Here is an 18,755-nt window from a genome sequence, read left to right as displayed (position 1 = left end):
TGTATTAGTTTCTTAGTACCCCAAGCCTCCACGCTTCAAGCTTCTTGCCAACTTGTGGATTTTTCTTTCATTACATAGAGCAGGCCTTAACTGACATTATGAGAATAGCTTCAAAATAAAATCCTAAGAGAAGGCACTTTGAAAATCATTTTGATAGTCCCTGTATTCAAATGGCATGGTCATGTTACCGTGAATTAAGAAATACAGCATGTTTGTTAAGCTATAACATTTGAAAATGTGTATTTGTACAGAATTGCTGTTTGATGTGTATATAACGTTTGAGCACTTCAGAAGTCTGGTTCCTAGTGGGTTGAACGCATGACTACAAAGTTGGATGAAGAAATACTTTTTTGCACTTCTCTCCAAAAAGTTTGAGAGAGCTGACAGGTGTTGGCTGATTTTGTCAGTGAATAGGAATATTTTAGTTGTTCTAGTATTTCACGACGTAGTTTTAACCTGGGCTTTAGCTTCTGGTTTTGAAATAATTAGGTTTGTTTTCTTCTTGATTCAGTTAATTTTGGGTGAAACCACTAGCAAATGCATATGTTGGTTTTCTTCTCTTTTTTTTCCTGAACTAGTAAAACTGTAAACTTTTGAATTCTTTTTTGTTTCTCTTTTAGTGGTATAACAGGACTGAATATCACAGAGAAAGATAAAATTGCACATATCTTTAAATAGAATGAGAAACGAGGTGGTAAATTAAATGTCGTAGAGTCATGGAATGATTCTTTGATAGCTGTGTACAATTTTGTTTATGAACTCTGTCATATTTACACTGATGGTTAAATGAAAAAATACCAAACTGTTTTCTTTGTTGGTGTTGACTGGAAGACTCAAATTACTTTTTTTTCCTTTCTCAAACACCATCTCCAAATTTTTACTTAAAAAAAAAAAGGAAAAGGCCTCTCTTTGCAGCATGGTTTGGAAGGAAAAGTGCTGACTGTAAGTGATGCTGGGTGTGCAGGCACCACTTGCTTTAAAAAAACAGTGAATGTTTTACTGTAACAACCACCAGGGCCGTGGCTACAGGGAGAGTAGGCGAGAGTGTTGATAGACGCCGGATTATTAGGGAGCGGAGCTTGAAGTAGTCTGACTTGATTAACAGAAGCTACGCTGGGTTAGATAGATGGGCAAGTAAGAAAACACCGTGCCAGGAAACCGAAAAGTTTCATCCGAGTATTATTAAAGGATCAGATTGTTTCTAGTTGCTTTTCGGTATCTGTGTTTGGAACCGGACGTGTTGGATTGTCAGTGTATAGGCAGGGCCATACAGACTCGTTCAATACAGCTGCAGTAACAAATTTACCACTGAATGTGTGGAATCCTCATGGGATTATTATAGTAGAATACTGTATTTTCTGTTTCCACTTGGGTCGTGTCTACATTGTGTGGCTTCTACTCCAGTTACCCCTCTTGCCACCAGTTGGTGTGAAGCGGCGGCAGTCGTGGTGGGGAGCTGGTGTCACCCTGGCCGGCACTTTGGCCGCCTCTCAGCCAGCTCTTAACCAGTTTATATTGTGGGCTAGGAAAATGCTGGTGGCCATAGACTGTACTACTGCTTTTACTCTTGTGAGAACTCCAGCAGCTATATGAAGTTTTAGCATTTCCAGCTGCAGATAAGGCCTCCTAGTTGTTCTGAAACACCTGGCTGAAAGAAGCTAATGGAACATTTATTAAAATTACTTTAAAAGTAGCTTTGTAAATACTCCATTTAGTTCAGCTAAAGTTAGAATGCATTTTAAATTATTGTAATCCTCTTAAAGTATCTTGGGCTCTTTACATAACAAATAATTTTCATACGTGTAGACTTAATTTTATACTGATTTTAAGTAATAATGTATACATAAATGTGCCATAGATTTTGTGTGTTCACAGTCTTTGAAAGATAGTTTTTTAGTAAATTGTAAATAGTACTGTATAAGCTCTAGAACAGATATATGTTGACCTTTTTTTTCACTACCTTATACTACTTATATTGAATGGTTTCTTTTACACCCTAATATAGGAACTTGGAATGCACATATAAGGGCCCTCACTTAAGTGCACACTTAATGATAGAAATTAATTCAGTCATTTGGTCCTCGCTTTTAGTCACAGCATGCTCATTTTATGTATTATTACTTGGTTTGCCTTCAGTTATTGCTTGTTGATCTTTCAGGCAGGAAATAATTTTCCCAGACAGTTGTGACATGAAGCCTGTAGGAAAAACATCCCAAAATTGTCCCTAATTTTGAAAGTTGCGTTATTAAACACCTAAACCAAGACCAGAGATGCCTGGTGCACCTCTTGGAACAAAGTGAGTAGGATTCAACGTGAATATCTAGTTTGCTCCTGTACTTTTTTAGAAGAGAACTTTCACATGCTTTGTGTATTTTAATAAACAAGAAAATACAAGAGCTTAGAGAGTAAAACTCTTGTAATTTTGGCAGTCTGAAAGCACCCTCGTTCACAGTGTAGCCACATATCCTTTGACAAAAGAGGTTTTTTATCTGAATCTCCAACCTTAAGTAGATCTGTGTTTTAGGTTTTCTAAAGCATATCATTTAGTTTGAGTATTTAGATAACTGTAGTTATGTTTCACATTCTTGAACTAATTTTATTCTATATTTAATATATTGATAGCTTAGCTGTAAAATCATTTGTATATAGTAAAGGCATAATGCAATTAGTGAAGTAGGAAGAATTGAGTGGAAGCATAAAGCTACTGGTGGCCTGAAAAAATAAGTTTTGGCCCATATTTTAGAAGTCACTATGTTTTATTCGTACTTTTTTGTTTTATATTGGGGGACGGGATAGCTAGAATGTGTTATGAAATTTTTGGAAAACTTTCCTAGCATTAGTTGTGAAGTTGGCCTTGAAATGCTGTCATGGTCAGCTTCCTAGAATTCACTTGTTTGTAGAGTATATATTTTGATTGTCAGTAAAGATAACAACTTTGTATTTTTTCTGCACTTAATTCATGTAATTAATCCACATGAGAGTTTTCTATAACATGGTGAAGTTGACACCTACCTGTCAATCTGTGCTTGCAGTATTTTAGTAATTTTATTTCAGCTGTCAATAGCAAGCAGCAGAGAGCTGCAGATTTCAGTTTTCTTTTTGCTCATGACATTTGTAGTGTATTCATCAGTTTTCATTACAGAAAGCGTGTAGAATTTTCTGTTTGTCGTTGCCTATTTCTGTTTCAAGAAGACGTTAATTTTTTAGCATTTGTGAAAGCAGTTACTGCTTACAAATTGCACGACAATTTTGTAGTGCGTCTCCATTGCTTAGAAAATCGGTTGTTTCAGGGTTAGTGGTTCAGTTGGAAAATGCTTGAAAAATGAGTTTTAAGCACTTCATCAAGCACAGCAAACAAATGGAATGAAATTTTGCTATTTGAAAATTGATTAAATGTAACAATACCAATTGAATTTTTTCTTCGAATATAGATACCTCACTTAAAGGAAAGCACAGCTGTACTGTATTTAAACTAATTCTAGGAAATAACAAAAAGTCGGTCTAAAATATTTTGTTGCCATTCTGTTGCTTTCTGTGATTGACAAAATCTGTTTTTGTGTTTTCATACTCACTCACTGAAGTATTTATTGATGTTGACATGCCAGTATAATTACCTGAAATTACAGAAAGTAGCTGCAAAACAACGGAGTCAGTGTTAGCTCAAGGCAACAGGTTGAATGACTATTCTGAAACCGCAGTAAAAGCCTCTGAAAAACGATCAGTGCATTCAACGATTTTTAATACTTTGCCAATGATGTACAGTCTTATTGTTAAGAGTTGCTGTGGTTGCATTACATGACACACAAAACTGTCCTCTACCTCACGTGAGATTTAACAGATATTTTATATGGTTTTAGTAAACAAGATGCATCTATCTGGTCACTTAGTTTACAAATTTTGAATTATATTTATTGAAACATGACATACTGTGCTCTTAGCTTATACCTCAATTGTATTTTGTGCTGTTATCCATTTTCATGCCCTGTAAATACCTGTATAGATTGTGGATTCAAAAACAAATAAAAAACTGTCATGTCAGAACACCTGTCTTGGTCCTGTTTTTGAATACTCCCTTCTAAACTTGGCTTTTTGGAAGGGGTTTAGTAACAGTGCTTTTCTGAGGAGGACAGAGTGTGCTTTGCTTTGGTTACAGTAAATTAAAACCTGCTTACACTGAAACTTGTTAGCACAACTCCCCCCTGCCTGCTGCAGATCCCAGGCAGTATTTATCAAGATCTACAAGATCAATAGCCCTCCCTCACCACGGGTCCCTTTTCTAAAGCTCTGTGGCTTCATAGGGATTACTGACACTAAGATTCCTTGACATAACTCTGGTATTTACGTGCGTAGATACAACCACAGCTGGTTCATGGCTTTCCTTGCTACTTGACTACCTGAGCAGTGTTTGAGCTGTTCACGCCACTCCTTAAGAGCTTGGTAATGGACAAGGCAAAAGTCACACATCACCATGTAAAATGCTGAGATTTATTAAAAGGTAAAATCAGAAACAAGGATTGTGCTTTATCTGCTGGGGGAACATATGCCCTACAGTGACTCTCAGTGGTTCTTAGTTTTTGTAAATCATGTGACTGGTACTTCACATTTTTGTTTACCATCAGGGAGCTTAAAACAGCAGAAAATTCAGAGGAGAGGAAAGAGGCAACAGGAAGAGCAGGAGCTGTTCCTGTCAGCTATGTGTGAATGGGTTTTCCATTCAGGGTGAACTTCCCTGACTTGGAAAAACAGGCTCTATTCTGTTGGTCACCTGAAAATTGGAGACTGTAGTCAAAAAATATAGCTTGTACTAAAAATAATGGTTTTGGAGATTTTCTGGGTGGTTTTATTCATACTAAGAGTTTGGGGTTTTTTTTGACAGATAAGCATGGTCGCACGCACACTTAGGTATTTTTCCTTCCCTTCAAATCAAAGCAAAAATGTTTTGTGCTTGTTTTAAGGTATTGCTTGCATTTAAGATGTTTGAGATTATTGCAAACCCTTAATGCTGCCATGTACTTACCTGTATTTTACAGCTGAAGAGAGAAGTGAATGGTATGAACCAGGATGAAGATGAAATTGGTAATATTTTGATGAGCTCAGCCTTTGGTATCAAAGAAAATGGGCAATTAACTGTACCACTTACAGAATTAAGCCTGTTTATTTCTGCATCTCACGGTATATTTTTATACTGCTGTATTTCCAAGCAAGGCAGAAGCTGTCGGGCTGAAAACCCTGCAAGGAACAAGTTCAAGGTGAGTCATTTGTACGAGAAAAAGTCACAGGGTGTTGATAGCTTCTGTAACTGTGATTAATAGCAACTCATACCATTTGTCAGGGAAAGCAATGCAGATCAAGAAAAACTGCCTGAGTGGCAGGGTAAAAAGACTGATTTTTAAGGTGTTCATATTTGCTGAAATAAATGCATGTGTAGCACTTTAAAAATGGGAAATTTAAGAATATTACCCTCAGTGTATCGGTTTATGTAGCATATTGCTGGTAAGTCTTTCTTTGTGTCTTATTTTATTGATCTTGCAAAACACTTGCTTGTAGCATACTAACTTACATTCACTCGAATATCGGTGGCGTTGTTTATAGCACTGACATAAAAGTTTTCTGTCCCTATTGACATTAAAGAAAACTCAAACTGCCCCGTGGGCACCAGATCGAGAACTATTGAATACTTATAGTTACTGAAGTGTAAAATTTACTTCTTGCCTGTTGAGCTGCTGCACACTCCTTGACAAATACATTTGTGGAGGAAGACCTGGCAGTGTAAGAAGCTTTTGTGATTTAGGAAACCGTAACTGTAGGAGACGGAATTACAGTTGGATGTGTCCACAGCCTGTGAATTAATACCACACAGCATTTTAAAAAGCCTCTTTTTTTGTGCATTAGGCTGCACCTGCACTATCGCCATGTAAAATGCTTCAAATCTCAGCTTTGGGTTGAAATGGGATGCCGAGATGTTGCGGAATTTTCTGGTATTTTTAAGAAAACCAAAGTACTTTGAAGCCTGTTGGAAATCTAAGGATTAGTGTGACTTAAAGAATATGAATGGGATTTAAACGCTGTCACCGCGTGGTGACAGCGCTGTTAGATGACAGAGGTCGGGATCAGCTATCCCAGAGTGGTTAAGTATCCTTACACTAGATATTAATCAGAAAGCAGTATTAAGCTGTGTGCATTTATATTCGATACAAACAGATCAGATGTTTAATTTATGGAATGCTGTGAAGTGAGATGGAGGAAATGCTGGACTGGAAAAATGCGAACTGAGTCAGTGAAGGGAGCGGCAGGAACGTGTTCATCTGTCAGCCTGTCTCCTTCCAAATTCAGGAGGTGACCTGTGATCTGTCCAACGCAATTGCACAGTCCAAGAAGTGGAACAACACTAGTTTCACTCGAGAGATGACAAGTTTATCTCCTGAATGATAAATAAGCAGGAAGGCTGTTTGGGGAAAGATTAAATCCATCTAGAACCGAACCCTAGACACCATGAAAATGATGGTTGTGTGTAAGTACCAGCACACTCCACCTGAAGAGCAGTAGGGTGCAGTAGAAGAATAAGCTACGTAGAAAGGTGGAATCTTGAAAGTCAGTGGAAGGCCAGCTGGCAGCGTGGCTTCACAAAAATACCGTAAACCTGGTATAGAAAATAACCGACCAACAATATAAAATTAATGTCAAAAAAGCTATTAAATTTCTGTTTATTATAAAAGCTTCTCTTCAGAGATTATTTTCAACTATTTATGTAGTAACTTCAGTGCTCAGGTGAAGCTTTGACAAAACAGAACTGTGGCCTTGTGTCCTTGAATTTTGAATCTAAGGAACACGTAAGAAATGAAGCTTAGGGTGGTCTTGTTCATGTTTTTCACTTTATTTACTAAAGAATGGGAAAAAATACCGTTGGGTGAAGACCAGGATGTATTTCATTCCCGGTACCTTAATCCTGGAGTGTAGCTTCCAAGATTTCTTCCTCATTAACAGCTCTGGGAAGGAGTGAAATTCCTTGCTCTGTCGGTTTTTTGCCCAGTTTTCCCTTTCCCATGCAATGCGGACGGCTCTCCAGCAGTGGTCTCTCCAGCCATGCTTTATCTGCCTGGATCCAAACCTTCCCTTCACCAAATCAGACGCACTGGAGGACGCCCCATCATGAAATTTCACTGGAGGCGTGTTGGCACCTCGTAACGTATATATGTGTTTGTGAAAATGCAGAGTAAAGTTAAGAAAATATCCTGCCTGCCTATTTCTCGTGACGCGGAACTGGCTGTGAAGCTTTACGTCTTTTGTTCTGTTAAGGAGATTAAAATTTCTACCCATAATGAGCCTGAGTAAAAAAGCTGCTCATTTTAATCTTAACATTCAAAAGTGGAAATCAGGTGCCGTTAAACACGTATTTAAGACTCTGTGAGTGTTAGTTAATGCTTCTGCAAACTCAGGCACAAGCAGAGAATGCAGTGGGGGGTCTCTTACATTTTTGCAGTTACTGAAAACGTCAGGAAGACCTGAGACTGACTTTGTCCTTTTGCTGCAGCCTTGCTGAAGACTTTGATGAGATAATCAGTTCCACCTCTTCGAGTAACTGTCCACAACGTTTCTTTTGCCCTGTCTTTCCACGAAGAGGAACCAGCGTTATCATTGTCTTCAGCTGGAAAACGCTGCCTTAATGTTTCTCCCTTGATGCTCACTTTTGAATAGTCAGGCTGTTCGGTTTTGATTAAAGCAGCCCGGTTTGTTTTTCAAGCCCGGGTGGGTGTAATTCTGCGTCTCCTCCTCTCCACACCCTCCTTCCCCTCTGACTCTCTGCATGAACTGGCAGAAGTTGGGGCTCCTCGCTCGCTCCTCCCATGTGTTATGGGGCTGGAGGCAGCTCTAACCCCTCCCAGGGAGGGAGCTGGGCAGCGGCAGCTGAGTGCCTGCGGCAGTGCCTCATCAAGGACCTCGTCCCACCAAACCCTCTCATCCCTCCTGCTCGCAGGTCCCAGCAGCAGGGATCTCGCCGGCCGGCTCTGGTGAACCCCTGCGAGCGCTCTCCTGAACAGCTTGTCCCACCAGAGGATCGACATGGTGGCCACCTGCCTGCACCTGGCCGGATTTGTCTGCAGTTTTATAGGGTGGATCGGGGTGGTTGTGGCGACGGCCACCAACGACTGGGTGGTGACCTGCGGCTACACCATCACCACCTGCCGGAAGATGGATGAGCTGGGATCCAAGGGGCTGTGGGCAGACTGTGTGATGGCGACGGGTCTCTACCACTGCAAGCCCCTCGTGGACATCCTCATACTGCCAGGTACGTGTGCCCTGTCCTGCCCCTTCCCACCCAGAGGTGAGGAGCCGAGCCTTGCACTGAGGTCCCGCTGCTGGAGGAATTGATGGCCAAGCTCCTTCAGCTTCATCAGTGTAGGAGACAGTCCATTAAATATGCCACAGAGTGTGAATGATAACTCTTAACGCCATTCTCATTAAATTATACCTGATTTTAATTGTGCCCAGGTATCATGTGTTATCTGTGACTATTAAAGTCCAGTTGATGTTTAATCATCGCTCCCCATTCCCTTAACATCTTGTATCTAGATTGCGTTGCAACACGTATTGAGGTATTGCAGAGTGTTTTGAATTTTGTTTTAAGATGATGGTGAACTATTACAAATGTTAAGGTTCTGTTCCTTAAAATGATTTTGAGTATAATGAATCTTCCAGCATCTATTATTAATGCTGTTGTGGCTTTTAATCTTTTGTAAGATCGTCATTAATCTTGATGGTTGTGTGCTTCCCACATATAAGGCAAGGCAGAACTTTTACATTGCAAACAGATGTAACTGCATTCAATTTGTACTGATATTTTCTAGTTATATAGTAATTTTCATCTGGTTTACTGCGAAGCAAAAATTAAGGGAGGTGTTTAATCAGTATTAATACATCTTTTGAGCTAATTAAACCTGCCAAAGTCTTGTGTCGTCTTGTCCCTGTAAGTTTAGTGGATGATCTTACCTGTTTCAATCACTGTTAACCCTGTAGTGCTTCTTTGTTCTGCTGTGGTTTAGAGTGCATCTACTCTAGTATGTTAGAGATGTCTCTTCCAAAGCTGACAGGGTAGAAATAATGGTTCCTTGTAGTTTTCTTCCATATTTCCGTATTTATTTGTTTAAAATGTTGTGAAAATAACTTTGCCAGATGTTAGAAAGATTATTCCTGCATTTCTTTCAGTTACAGAGCCTAGTCTGTATCACATAGTGCTTGCCAATATTGAATCTCTCAGACTAGCTCCTGTTCCCCCTTTCTCTGTCTGTGTATGCTTTTATTCCAGCAGGCTTACCTTCCTTAGTGCTACTATCGCTCAATGTGATCCAGCACAGGAGACTGAGAACAGACTTGCCCTGAAGAAATGTTATTGAATGAAATTTGATAAATAGGTAGATAGGTCTTTTGGCAGTAGAAAGCAATGCTTCTTTCGAGCAGAAACAAATCACAAAACATGACACTTCTGCTTGTAACCAGTTTGATACCCACAGCTTTGTGTGAGAGAGAAATTCATCCGAGTGTGCCCAATAGCTGAAATGTATTTCATTGCCTGTGTCAAGTCTTTAACATGCTTGTGTTTGTGTTCTTGATTAATTGGGATTAATTGCAGAGAAGTTACGCTGGGCACTGCTGTGTCCTTTGCTTAGGGTCCCATTTTTTCGCCTTGAACTCCTCAGATAACTTTTTGTTAAATTGCCTCTAAAAAAAATCAAGAAAATATTGAATATACAAAGACTCTGCATTTCCAAGAATAGTAAAACCCTCATTCCTGGTGTCTTACCTGTATGTCAGCGGGACTTGCTTGAGGCCCCTGTTTGCCAGTATTGTTTGCGGAGTCATGAAACTCTATGTATGTGTGTAGCAGATTCATTCCATTAATTAGAGGAGAAACAAAGCTGGCATATACTCCCTGTGCTGAGACTGTCCCAAGAGCTGGTGGAGGCTCACCAGGCACTGGAGTGAATCTGACTCTTGTTCTTTTTCTTTTTCATCCAAGTGATGACCTGTTTTTATTTATTTATATTAAAAAATTATATAGAGACATATATAAAACTAAATTATATGTACATAATATTTTATTTGCTGCATTGTTATACATAGATCCTTACAGAGTGGCAGAAATATCACGGCCCTGCCCAGCACCCCCCCACTCCCCAACCCCTGTTGTTCGTCACTGCCTCGTATCGGACTGCTACTGCTGCACAGCGGCAGGCAGGAAAGGGATGGTAGCTGATAAAACACCAGGAGATCCCGTGATGTCCGCGGGGACCCAGAGGAGTAACCTAGCCCTTGGTTATGGCAACAGCTCTGCAAAGCTCGGTCGTTTCTTCTGCCTAAGGAAGAGCTGTGGAGCTGTCGGCTTGAGTAACGGTCTCCTCTGAGACCCTGCTGCCAGGCTTTCTTCTGAGGTGCAGCGTCGTGACGTGGCTGGGATTGCTGAGCACCCCTGCTCCTCCCAGGTAAACAGTCCTCAGCTCCTCAGAGCAGCTGTTGGTAGTATCTCATGGACCTCCATAGTTCAGTAGTGGGTCATTAACCCACCTCTGGATGCCCTCCTCTGGATGGACATGGGCCTGCTCTTTAAGGCTGTAAATTCTGGTTATTTAATCACAGCTCTCTCTATCGAAAGATATAGGAAAACTCCTTCCTAGCTGTTTCTCCTACTTTCCCTCCCCATACTTCCCAGCTCCGTGATCTCTCAGTCTCTTGCTGGGAAGAGCTTGTGTTTTCCAGGCAGTGCTGTTTTGTTCGTTGGAAAATTTTGAGCCTGCGCATCGTATTGTTCGTGCACTACCCACTGTGCTGCAGTCCCTCTGCATTATGCTTGGTGAGGATTTAATATTTACACAAAGGATTGAACCTATCTCCTGTACTCCATGCAAGGCCTGGGAGCTTATCAAACAGGAGCCTTTGTCCAAAGGTCTCTTTTCTCTTGTGATGAATGATCAAACTGCCCTTTCCTTGCCTCGCCAACAGGGTATGTCCAAGCATGTCGAGCACTGATGATTGCTGCCTCCGTCCTGGGTCTTCCCGCTATCTTCTTGCTGATAACCGTCTTGCCCTGCATCCGGATGGGCCACGAGCCTGGAGCTGCCAAGTACCGTCGGTCTCAGCTGGGAGGGATCCTCATCATCCTCCTGGGTAAGGCAACCGCCGTGTGTGCAGAGCTGGAGGTCTGCCCCTGCTCCGGGACAGCACGGCGCGAGCTGGCTGAGCACATCCACCTGAAAGGATGGTTGTCCAGGCTGGGCTGACCCTGAAGCTCTCCAGCATCGCCGCAGACTGTGGGGCAGACAAAAGGAGTGAACAGGGGTGGGAGGACAAATAGAGGAGGCAGGGAATGAAGGAGGGCAAAGAGGGAAGGGCTGTGGAACCCCACTTGTGGAGTCCTGGGCTCGGCCGCTGCCTGTGCCTGTGGGAGGGCAATGGGCAGCTGCCTGTGGACTCTGGGTTTGCTGGTTTGCTGTGGAAATGATGCTATTTTTGGAAAAGGGTCTAAACTCCCACTCTGCTTACAGGGAATGGATAGCCTCGCAGTTTTCTCTAGGTGTCACAGGTGCAGCCAGGTCAAAGTAGGCTGAGGCATGTGGGAAGAGAAGCCCGTGGGTGAGGGGGTGCTGGTCCTGCGGGGACAGCAGGGGAAGGAGCAGGGAGATGGCACAGACCTGGCAAGAGAGCTGGCATGCCCCCTGTGCCTCCCATCTGGCTGGCCTTGCCTGTGGCCTCCCAGTTCCCCTGGGAATTTCTTCCCGTCCTCGGTGCCTGCGGAGGAGATTGTTTTGAGCGGCGCAGACTGTGGAGCTCATTGTCCCCAATGCAGCACCTGCATGTTCTTGAAGCCTCGTCATCTCAGCAACAGGCTGCGGTGCCTTGTTTTTACCCGTCTCTGTGGCAGAGGAGGAGGGGTGAGGGAAAGTGGCCTCTTTGTGTGGCTCTGCTGGTTGCTGGCAGCCCGCACTGACATCATGCCCATCTTCTTTCTTCTTCTTCTCCTTATTTGTTTTCAAGTGGGCACTGGATAGAGCTGCGCACTCAGAGGGGTTGTCCTCTGGATGCTCCTTCCTTGCAAGCAATATCTTCTCTGCTACCTCAGTGAGAAGCACGTAGCAGAAGTCGGTACATCCGAAATCTAAAGGACTGAAGCCAAGGGGCCCTTTCAATGTCTTTAAGGGGGTTTAAGGACATGTTGCCACAGCTTGAAGTCCTTAAATCAGCTTCATAGGGCCTACTTAGGACATCTTGATTGTGAACAGCCACGTTAGAGAGCTGTTGAAACGTGGCTTTTGTCTCTGCCCCAAAACCTTGAGTCACATATTTGGGCTTCGCAAATTGAAAGGAAAAGGCAGTGGGATTTTTTTCTGTCTGTGAAAGAAGTACAACAGGATTACAGCACCAGCACACACGACAGAGAAATTGCAGTGGCACAATTGGGTAACACTGCGTTAGGACAAGTGAAATTCTGTATCTTGCAGTGTGGCACCGACGTCTGGGCTCTAGCGCGTTCCTCCCCCATCCTGGTCCTGCTGAGGTGTGATGACAGGGAGGAGAGGAGATGTAAGAGGATGAAGGAGAGAAGTTGCAGTGCTCCACAAGCCAGGCTTCTCTCTGCCTCATAACGTGGTTTTCCTACTAAGTAGATCCTGTGAGTTACAATTACAATTACAGTAATGTTTTAGTCACGATTACAATAATGCTATTTTTGTCAGATCACAAATGAAGAATAAATAAGCTCCTTCTGCTCTTAAGTTGTATTAAATAAAAAACAACAGAAAACCCCCAAACAAACAACACAAAAAAAACACAAACCAACCCATATTTGTTTTTACAAACCCCAGATTTTTCCAGGCTGATCAGCAAGACGGTCCCTTTGGAAGATGAATGATATACAGAGCTTGGGACTTCGACATTATTTAGGCTGATTAATGATCTGTTATTTGCAAAATGAGGTGTTACGATTCCAGAGCACTTAATAAGCATGAATCAGACCTCAAAAGTCATAATCCTGACTTAAAAATCATTATATTTTAGAAGTAACTGCCCTGGGCTGTTCTTATTTACGCTCTGGCCACTGAACTCTCTCTCATGGTTTTCCCCAACCATGGGGAAGGCTTCTGCCTTTTCCTCAAAGTGGAGACCAACTCCCAGAGCTCTGGTTAAAAGAAAACAGCCCCAAAGACTCACTAACATAGCAAAACAGAGAGTGGAGATCGATCGGGGGAGCTGGCCCCATGGCAAACTTCACTTGTGGCGAAGGGAGAGCAGTTTGTCACTGAAATCTGTTTAAAAGGAAAACAGGGGTTGAAACACAGTGTAAGGGAGGGGGGAAAGAAGAGTTGAAAACTTGCCAGGAAAACAATGGGCTCAGATATTCCATTGATTTTTCTGTCCACTGATGATAGCAGGCTGCGGAGTGCAACCCACGTGCACGCCCTCCTATCCTGCCTGCTGATGTATTTATGTCTTTGCTTGATCCTTTCTGTCCGAGAGAATTGATTTATTGCCGAAAACAACCGTCAGCAGAGGTTTGCTCTGAGCCGTGTGAAAACATTTCATACACAAGCGTTGATGGAAAAACCCAGGGCCCATCCTGTGTTGTTGATACTAATTCAGGGGACCCCGTGCTGGTATCCAGGCGGGCATTTTCCTAGTGGACGTGAGGGACTCGAAACGCTGGAAAACACAGATGAAAAATAGATTAGTTACTGGGATAATTTCCTACTGCAAAATGCCCATATGAGCTATTGAATACTAAAGAAAGGATATTAACAAGGTTTTTTGTCTGGACAAGGTTTTTTTTCTGGACACTGCAGGAGATTTACTTGTAAAACCATAGATATCAAGGTAAAAAGATTGCCTTGAACACAAGAAAAAAAAAAGTGGATATCTATTATTTCAACCAAATAATTTGAAAGAGAAATTTGTGTGACTTTGAACTAACCACTCAGAATAATTAAATTTAACTGTGAAAGAAAAGTATCCTTTTTTTTTTTTCTGCAGAAAAATTTTAACTTACTGTTACGGAATTTGGCAGGGACTTGCTGTTCCTTGAGTAATTCTGCTCTATCTCCCCCACCTCCTCAAGCACCTCCTGTGCTTCTTGTCTATGTGTACTTCCACCTGATTAAATTACGCTTGTAATGTAAAATACATAGAATAATGCCGAATTGAGTTATGCCTGCAATGAGTTTCAGCGCAATGCATTGAGCTGCTGCAAGTTCATAGTCAAAAAGGACTTAAATCCTGAGAGCCTGGGCTGTGTCCCCGTGGATTTGCAGGGATCTGACGGAGGAAGGACAACCACGCCGAGAATTACTGAGATAACTTCAACTGCAGCAAGCCAGCAAGCTTTCCCATATGTGTGTGCCCCTAAACACAACTGGCTTTCCAGCTAACATAGTTGGTCTAATAGAAAATATTCCTTTTGTTTGCAGAATTTCTTTTACTTTTCTGACTGATTATATTGACTTCAGCAGCTCTACTGTCTGGAGACATATCTAGGGAGAGGCAAAGAGTCTCTCAGGATGAGCACAAAAGAGAAGGGGTAATAATTTCTATTCCAAAAGTTCTTCCTTGTAAGCAGCTATTTTAGCACTTGAAACCTGCCCTAAAATGCTTTTCCCAATCCCTTTGGCTTTCTGGGCCAATCAATTTTTTTTTTTTTCCTACTTTTTTCCGTGATAGAGCAAAATTTGAGTTCACCAAGAAATATTGCAATTGCAAACCGTCCTTTTTGCATCTTCTCGGAGGATTTACAGCCCAACCTAATCTATGCAGAGCGATGAAAACCAGCCCTGTTTGGGGGCGTTCCTCTAAGCTGGGCCATGGGGTCACTGGTGACTGACGGCAGCTGGTAGCCTCCGAAGACAAGGAGGTCAAACCATCCCATGCAAAGTCCTTGGCTTGTGTTTCTCAGGTTTCTAGTATTGTCAGCGTTAAAAGAAGGTGGTTTGACATGTAGTTGAGCCACACACACAAGAGATGCCATTGTGTCAGCGGCCCTGAGAGCTCTCCTCACCCCAGTGCAAGTGTTTTCTTTGGTGGTGGGGGAGGGTCTGGGTAGATAAGGCTCTTATAGTCTATGGACATAAATATATATGTATATATTTACTGCTGACAGAGAAAGAAAAGATGATTGTGTCTTTTCGGACAACAAAGAAGCATTTTTTTTCTGGAGCTCATCAGAATGCCTTGCGGGTTCCCAACAGACACATTTTTGTTTTAAAGCCTTAGAGGCTCATGAGCTGCTTGCAGGACTGATCCACACGTAGGAGAAATGCTGTTCTCCCTTCCCTGCCTTCTTCAAAAATTCCTTCCAAAGCCACAGGGCCCTTCCTTTGAGGAGGCCTAAAATTATTACTGGCTTTATTAGCATCCTTCAAATGTTCTTCTCTTTTCCATAAGAAAATATTTTCTCTCACAATAACTGCTGCTATTGGGGATGGGTTTTCTGCTGTACCAGCCAGGAGCTATGGTTTGTTCTCTGCTTTAACTAAACAATTTTATTTTTAATCTCACCCCCTTTTTTTTTTTATCCTCTTGCAACCTTAACTTTTTGACACTGCCTCCAGATACCTTTTAACGCGGTCGGTGGAAATCTGTAACACTGCCACGGTCCTGTTATTGTTTTGCTCTGATTCTCTGATAGCCACAAGGATGGAGTCCTGCACAGCTTGTCCCGGAGGCAAGTAAATATTGACAGATTAATTCTTCTCAGATGTGCAGGCCATAACGGAGTATTGTTTTAGGACCTGCTCCTCCAAGGTGATTAACACCATCGACTCCTGTTGCCCTTGGGGCATGTGGGCACTTTGGAGGATTGAGGTAGGACCCTTAGTGAGGGTAGCAAGGGTGACCTTGTGTGGCACAAGGAGAGCGAAGAGAATGCGTTTTCTCGCTGCTCGGAGCAAGCCGTGTGTGTGTGCTGTGCGCTGAAATGCTGTGGTTCCTGGCCTGGCTGCCTACAAAGTGTATGCTGAATTTGAACCCGCTTTACTGTCCTGGGGCTATTTCCTTCACAGTCACTTTTGCAGCACTACTGCAGCAGCCTTCCTGCTTCTCGTGGGGAAAAAAAAAAACCTTAAGGAATTTCAAACAATATTTGAAGTTCACAGTTGTTTTTTGACCCGCTGTAGACTCCAGGTAGAATACCAGAATGCTGCAGACCCTTCAGGTCCCAGTTCTTTTCAATTCAATAGGTTTGTCCCCGTCACTTGATATAAATTAATTTTCCATAGGGAAGTGGAATCTACCTTCCAGAGTCATGAGATGTTTCCTTCTTCTTAAAAAAACCCCTCCAGCAATGCTGTACTGCTGATTATTTCGTCCCTGCCCATTTTCTGCTTGTCTTCTATTAACCCTACTCTGTCTTGCTAACTGTTGGGATGTTTCATTAATGTTTCTTTGTGACCATTCAGTAGAGCAATTGCAGTGATGCTGATTGACGTGGGCTGAGGACGTAGCACGTGGGTTCACATGGAAATAGTGATTTAAACCAGTTGACTCTGGGCCACGGATTTTACTGTCTGACTGATGCACATGATTGTCATGGTCTTGCTTCATATCTAATCTGTTCCTAATTCCGCAGCTCTCCAGAGCATCAATTTCAGGGATGACTTTCATTCTTCCCCCTTAAAGATATTTCTGGGGAACAAATCTGTTTCCCTCATAATAAATACATCAGATTGTGTCAAGCAGTGGTTGTTTTTAACTTCTTGTTTGTTGGGGCCTGAGAGAGATAACTGTTCTTTCTTGACCTCTCTCCCCACGAGGCTCCCATGCCGCCTCCTGCTCGGAGATCTCTTGGACCAAACTCTGATGCTCTTGGGTCCTGCCATGGGACTGCAAGGGAGGAGGGATGGGTTTTCCCTCTGTCCTGCAGAGCCTTCCCTCCCCTTGGCGTGCTCCGTGTCCCCGCAGTGGGGTTACAAGCTGATGCTACCTTTCCCCTCCATCTCTCCCCAGCCATGTGCGGTGTGGTTGCGACCATCTGGTTTCCCGTGTGCGCCCACCGCGAGACCACCATTATGAGCTTCGGCTACTCCCTGTACACGGGCTGGATCGGCTCTGCCCTCTGCCTCTTCGGCGGCTGCGTCATCGTCTGCTGCTCGGGAGATGCCCAGACATTTGGTGAAAACCGTTTCTACTACGCCTCAGGGTCCAGCTCCCCCACCCACGCGAAGAGCGCTCACGTGTAAGAGTCCTGGGGATGTCCCACGGCTGCCGTCGGATGCTTTGGCTGGTGGGTTTGCGTGCCCTGGGTTTGCTTCTACTGACACACACACACACATGCTGCTGTCAGGCTCCCAGGGGAAGATTTAGAAAAGCAGCACAAATGTCTGGTAGTTTGAAGCGTTATTCTCCCCATCTCTTCGCCCCTTCTCTAGAAAGAAAGCTCCAGCCAGCCCGACCTCTTGGTCCTCCCTGTTTTGCCCCATGTCCTCGCAGCCAGGAGGACTGAGATAGTTTGGGATTGCCATGTGGGTTTTAGGGTTTTTCTTTTATTTTTGAGCTCCCCTGATTATAGGAGAGTTTAAAGCAATAAAACAGAAGTGAAGAGAGACACTTTCCCATTGTTAGAAGGACTCTGGCAACTTCTCCCAGCACGTCAGGATTTGCTTTCCCCTGTTCAAGGTCACTGCTTTGGCACGGTTTGGGTGAGAGGGCAGGGAGGAAGGCTGTACTCTCCGGGCAATGTTTCTGTTTTGGAACAAGAGTAGGGGAATTTTTTTTCTGCCTTTCTCTGTAAATACTTTGGTATGAGTTTGATCATTTTAGTAACAGTATTTACCCCTCCCCTCCTCCCCAGTCATCAGTATGAAGGAAACGGAACCCAAAGGTCCTAATTACGTGATAGATAACAGTGCCTTTTTATATAGTTTGAAATGACTTTGGGGGCTCTAATCCCCACTCTCTGGTTTGATTTCTTTTTTTCCTTTGTACAGATCGGTTACTAAAACTGAATTTTTACATTTTTTTAAACTCCTTGCTTTCTTCCTCTAAATTTGTGTTCTGTCTTGCATCATTAAAGTAGCACATTTTAACATGTACCTGTTACAATACAATTCTGGTGAGTACTGATGATGCCTTTGTACTTTCAGTGGAATACTGTACAATAAATAACAGAGTACCTGCAACCACTGGCTTCTTTTTTTTCTTCCTTCCTGTGTGTTTCCATAGCTAGCTTTTCCATGACGAGAGGTTTCCTACTGCTTTTGAAGAGTTTTATTTGGTTTTTTGTAGCAATTCAGGATCAGAGATTCTGCTCTGCTGTAGAACTAAGTGAGCCTTCTGGGTTTGAGGGGTGGGGTTTTTTTGAAATATTTAAAATATGAGTAATCTTCCTGCATGGTACTGACTCCTGCCTTACCCATTCATTCTTCCAGTGTTCCCAATAGCAGCTTGCGCCAGTGGTGCCAACTAGTGGTACTCTTCACATCGGGGACCCTTAGAAACCCACGGAGGCAGTGGAGATGTAAGACCCAGCACTGCTTGGGTGTGCTGAAGTTGAGAAGTTGTGTTGCTGGAAATAAGAGTCTGATCTGGGGTCATCGCTCTGATTAAATCCATGTAAGATCAAGATCTAACTCTGCTCTTACCAGAGGCTGTAGCAATTTAATTACATTGATTCAAAATCCCATCTGTTCCTGGAGATGTTAACTCAGTTCAAATAATTTGTGTAAGACAGGGTGCAGGATTAGGAGAAGAGGAATAGCTGCTCTTCAGGCTTGGACAAGGGA

The 18,755-nt window shown here is 42.8% G+C and overlaps 1 protein-coding gene across 1 annotated transcript; it reads left to right on the top strand.

The window, feature by feature from the left end:
* Positions 1-8,061: 8,061 nt before the first annotated feature.
* CLDN11 (claudin 11) lies at positions 8,062-17,213 on the top strand. Its single transcript, XM_009864888.1, has 3 exons — positions 8,062-8,287; positions 10,996-11,160; positions 16,981-17,213. The coding sequence occupies exons 1-3, from the start codon at positions 8,062-8,064 to the stop codon at positions 17,211-17,213; spliced, it is 624 nt and encodes a 207-aa protein (XP_009863190.1).
* The last annotated feature ends 1,542 nt before the right edge of the window (positions 17,214-18,755 follow it).

This window comes from Apaloderma vittatum, unplaced genomic scaffold, assembly GCF_000703405.1.
Source record: "Apaloderma vittatum isolate BGI_N311 unplaced genomic scaffold, ASM70340v1 scaffold6922, whole genome shotgun sequence".
NCBI classification, from domain to species: Eukaryota; Metazoa; Chordata; class Aves; order Trogoniformes; family Trogonidae; genus Apaloderma; species Apaloderma vittatum.
Note: the sequence above shows the minus strand (reverse complement) of the source record. Positions and strands in the feature narration are given on the sequence as shown.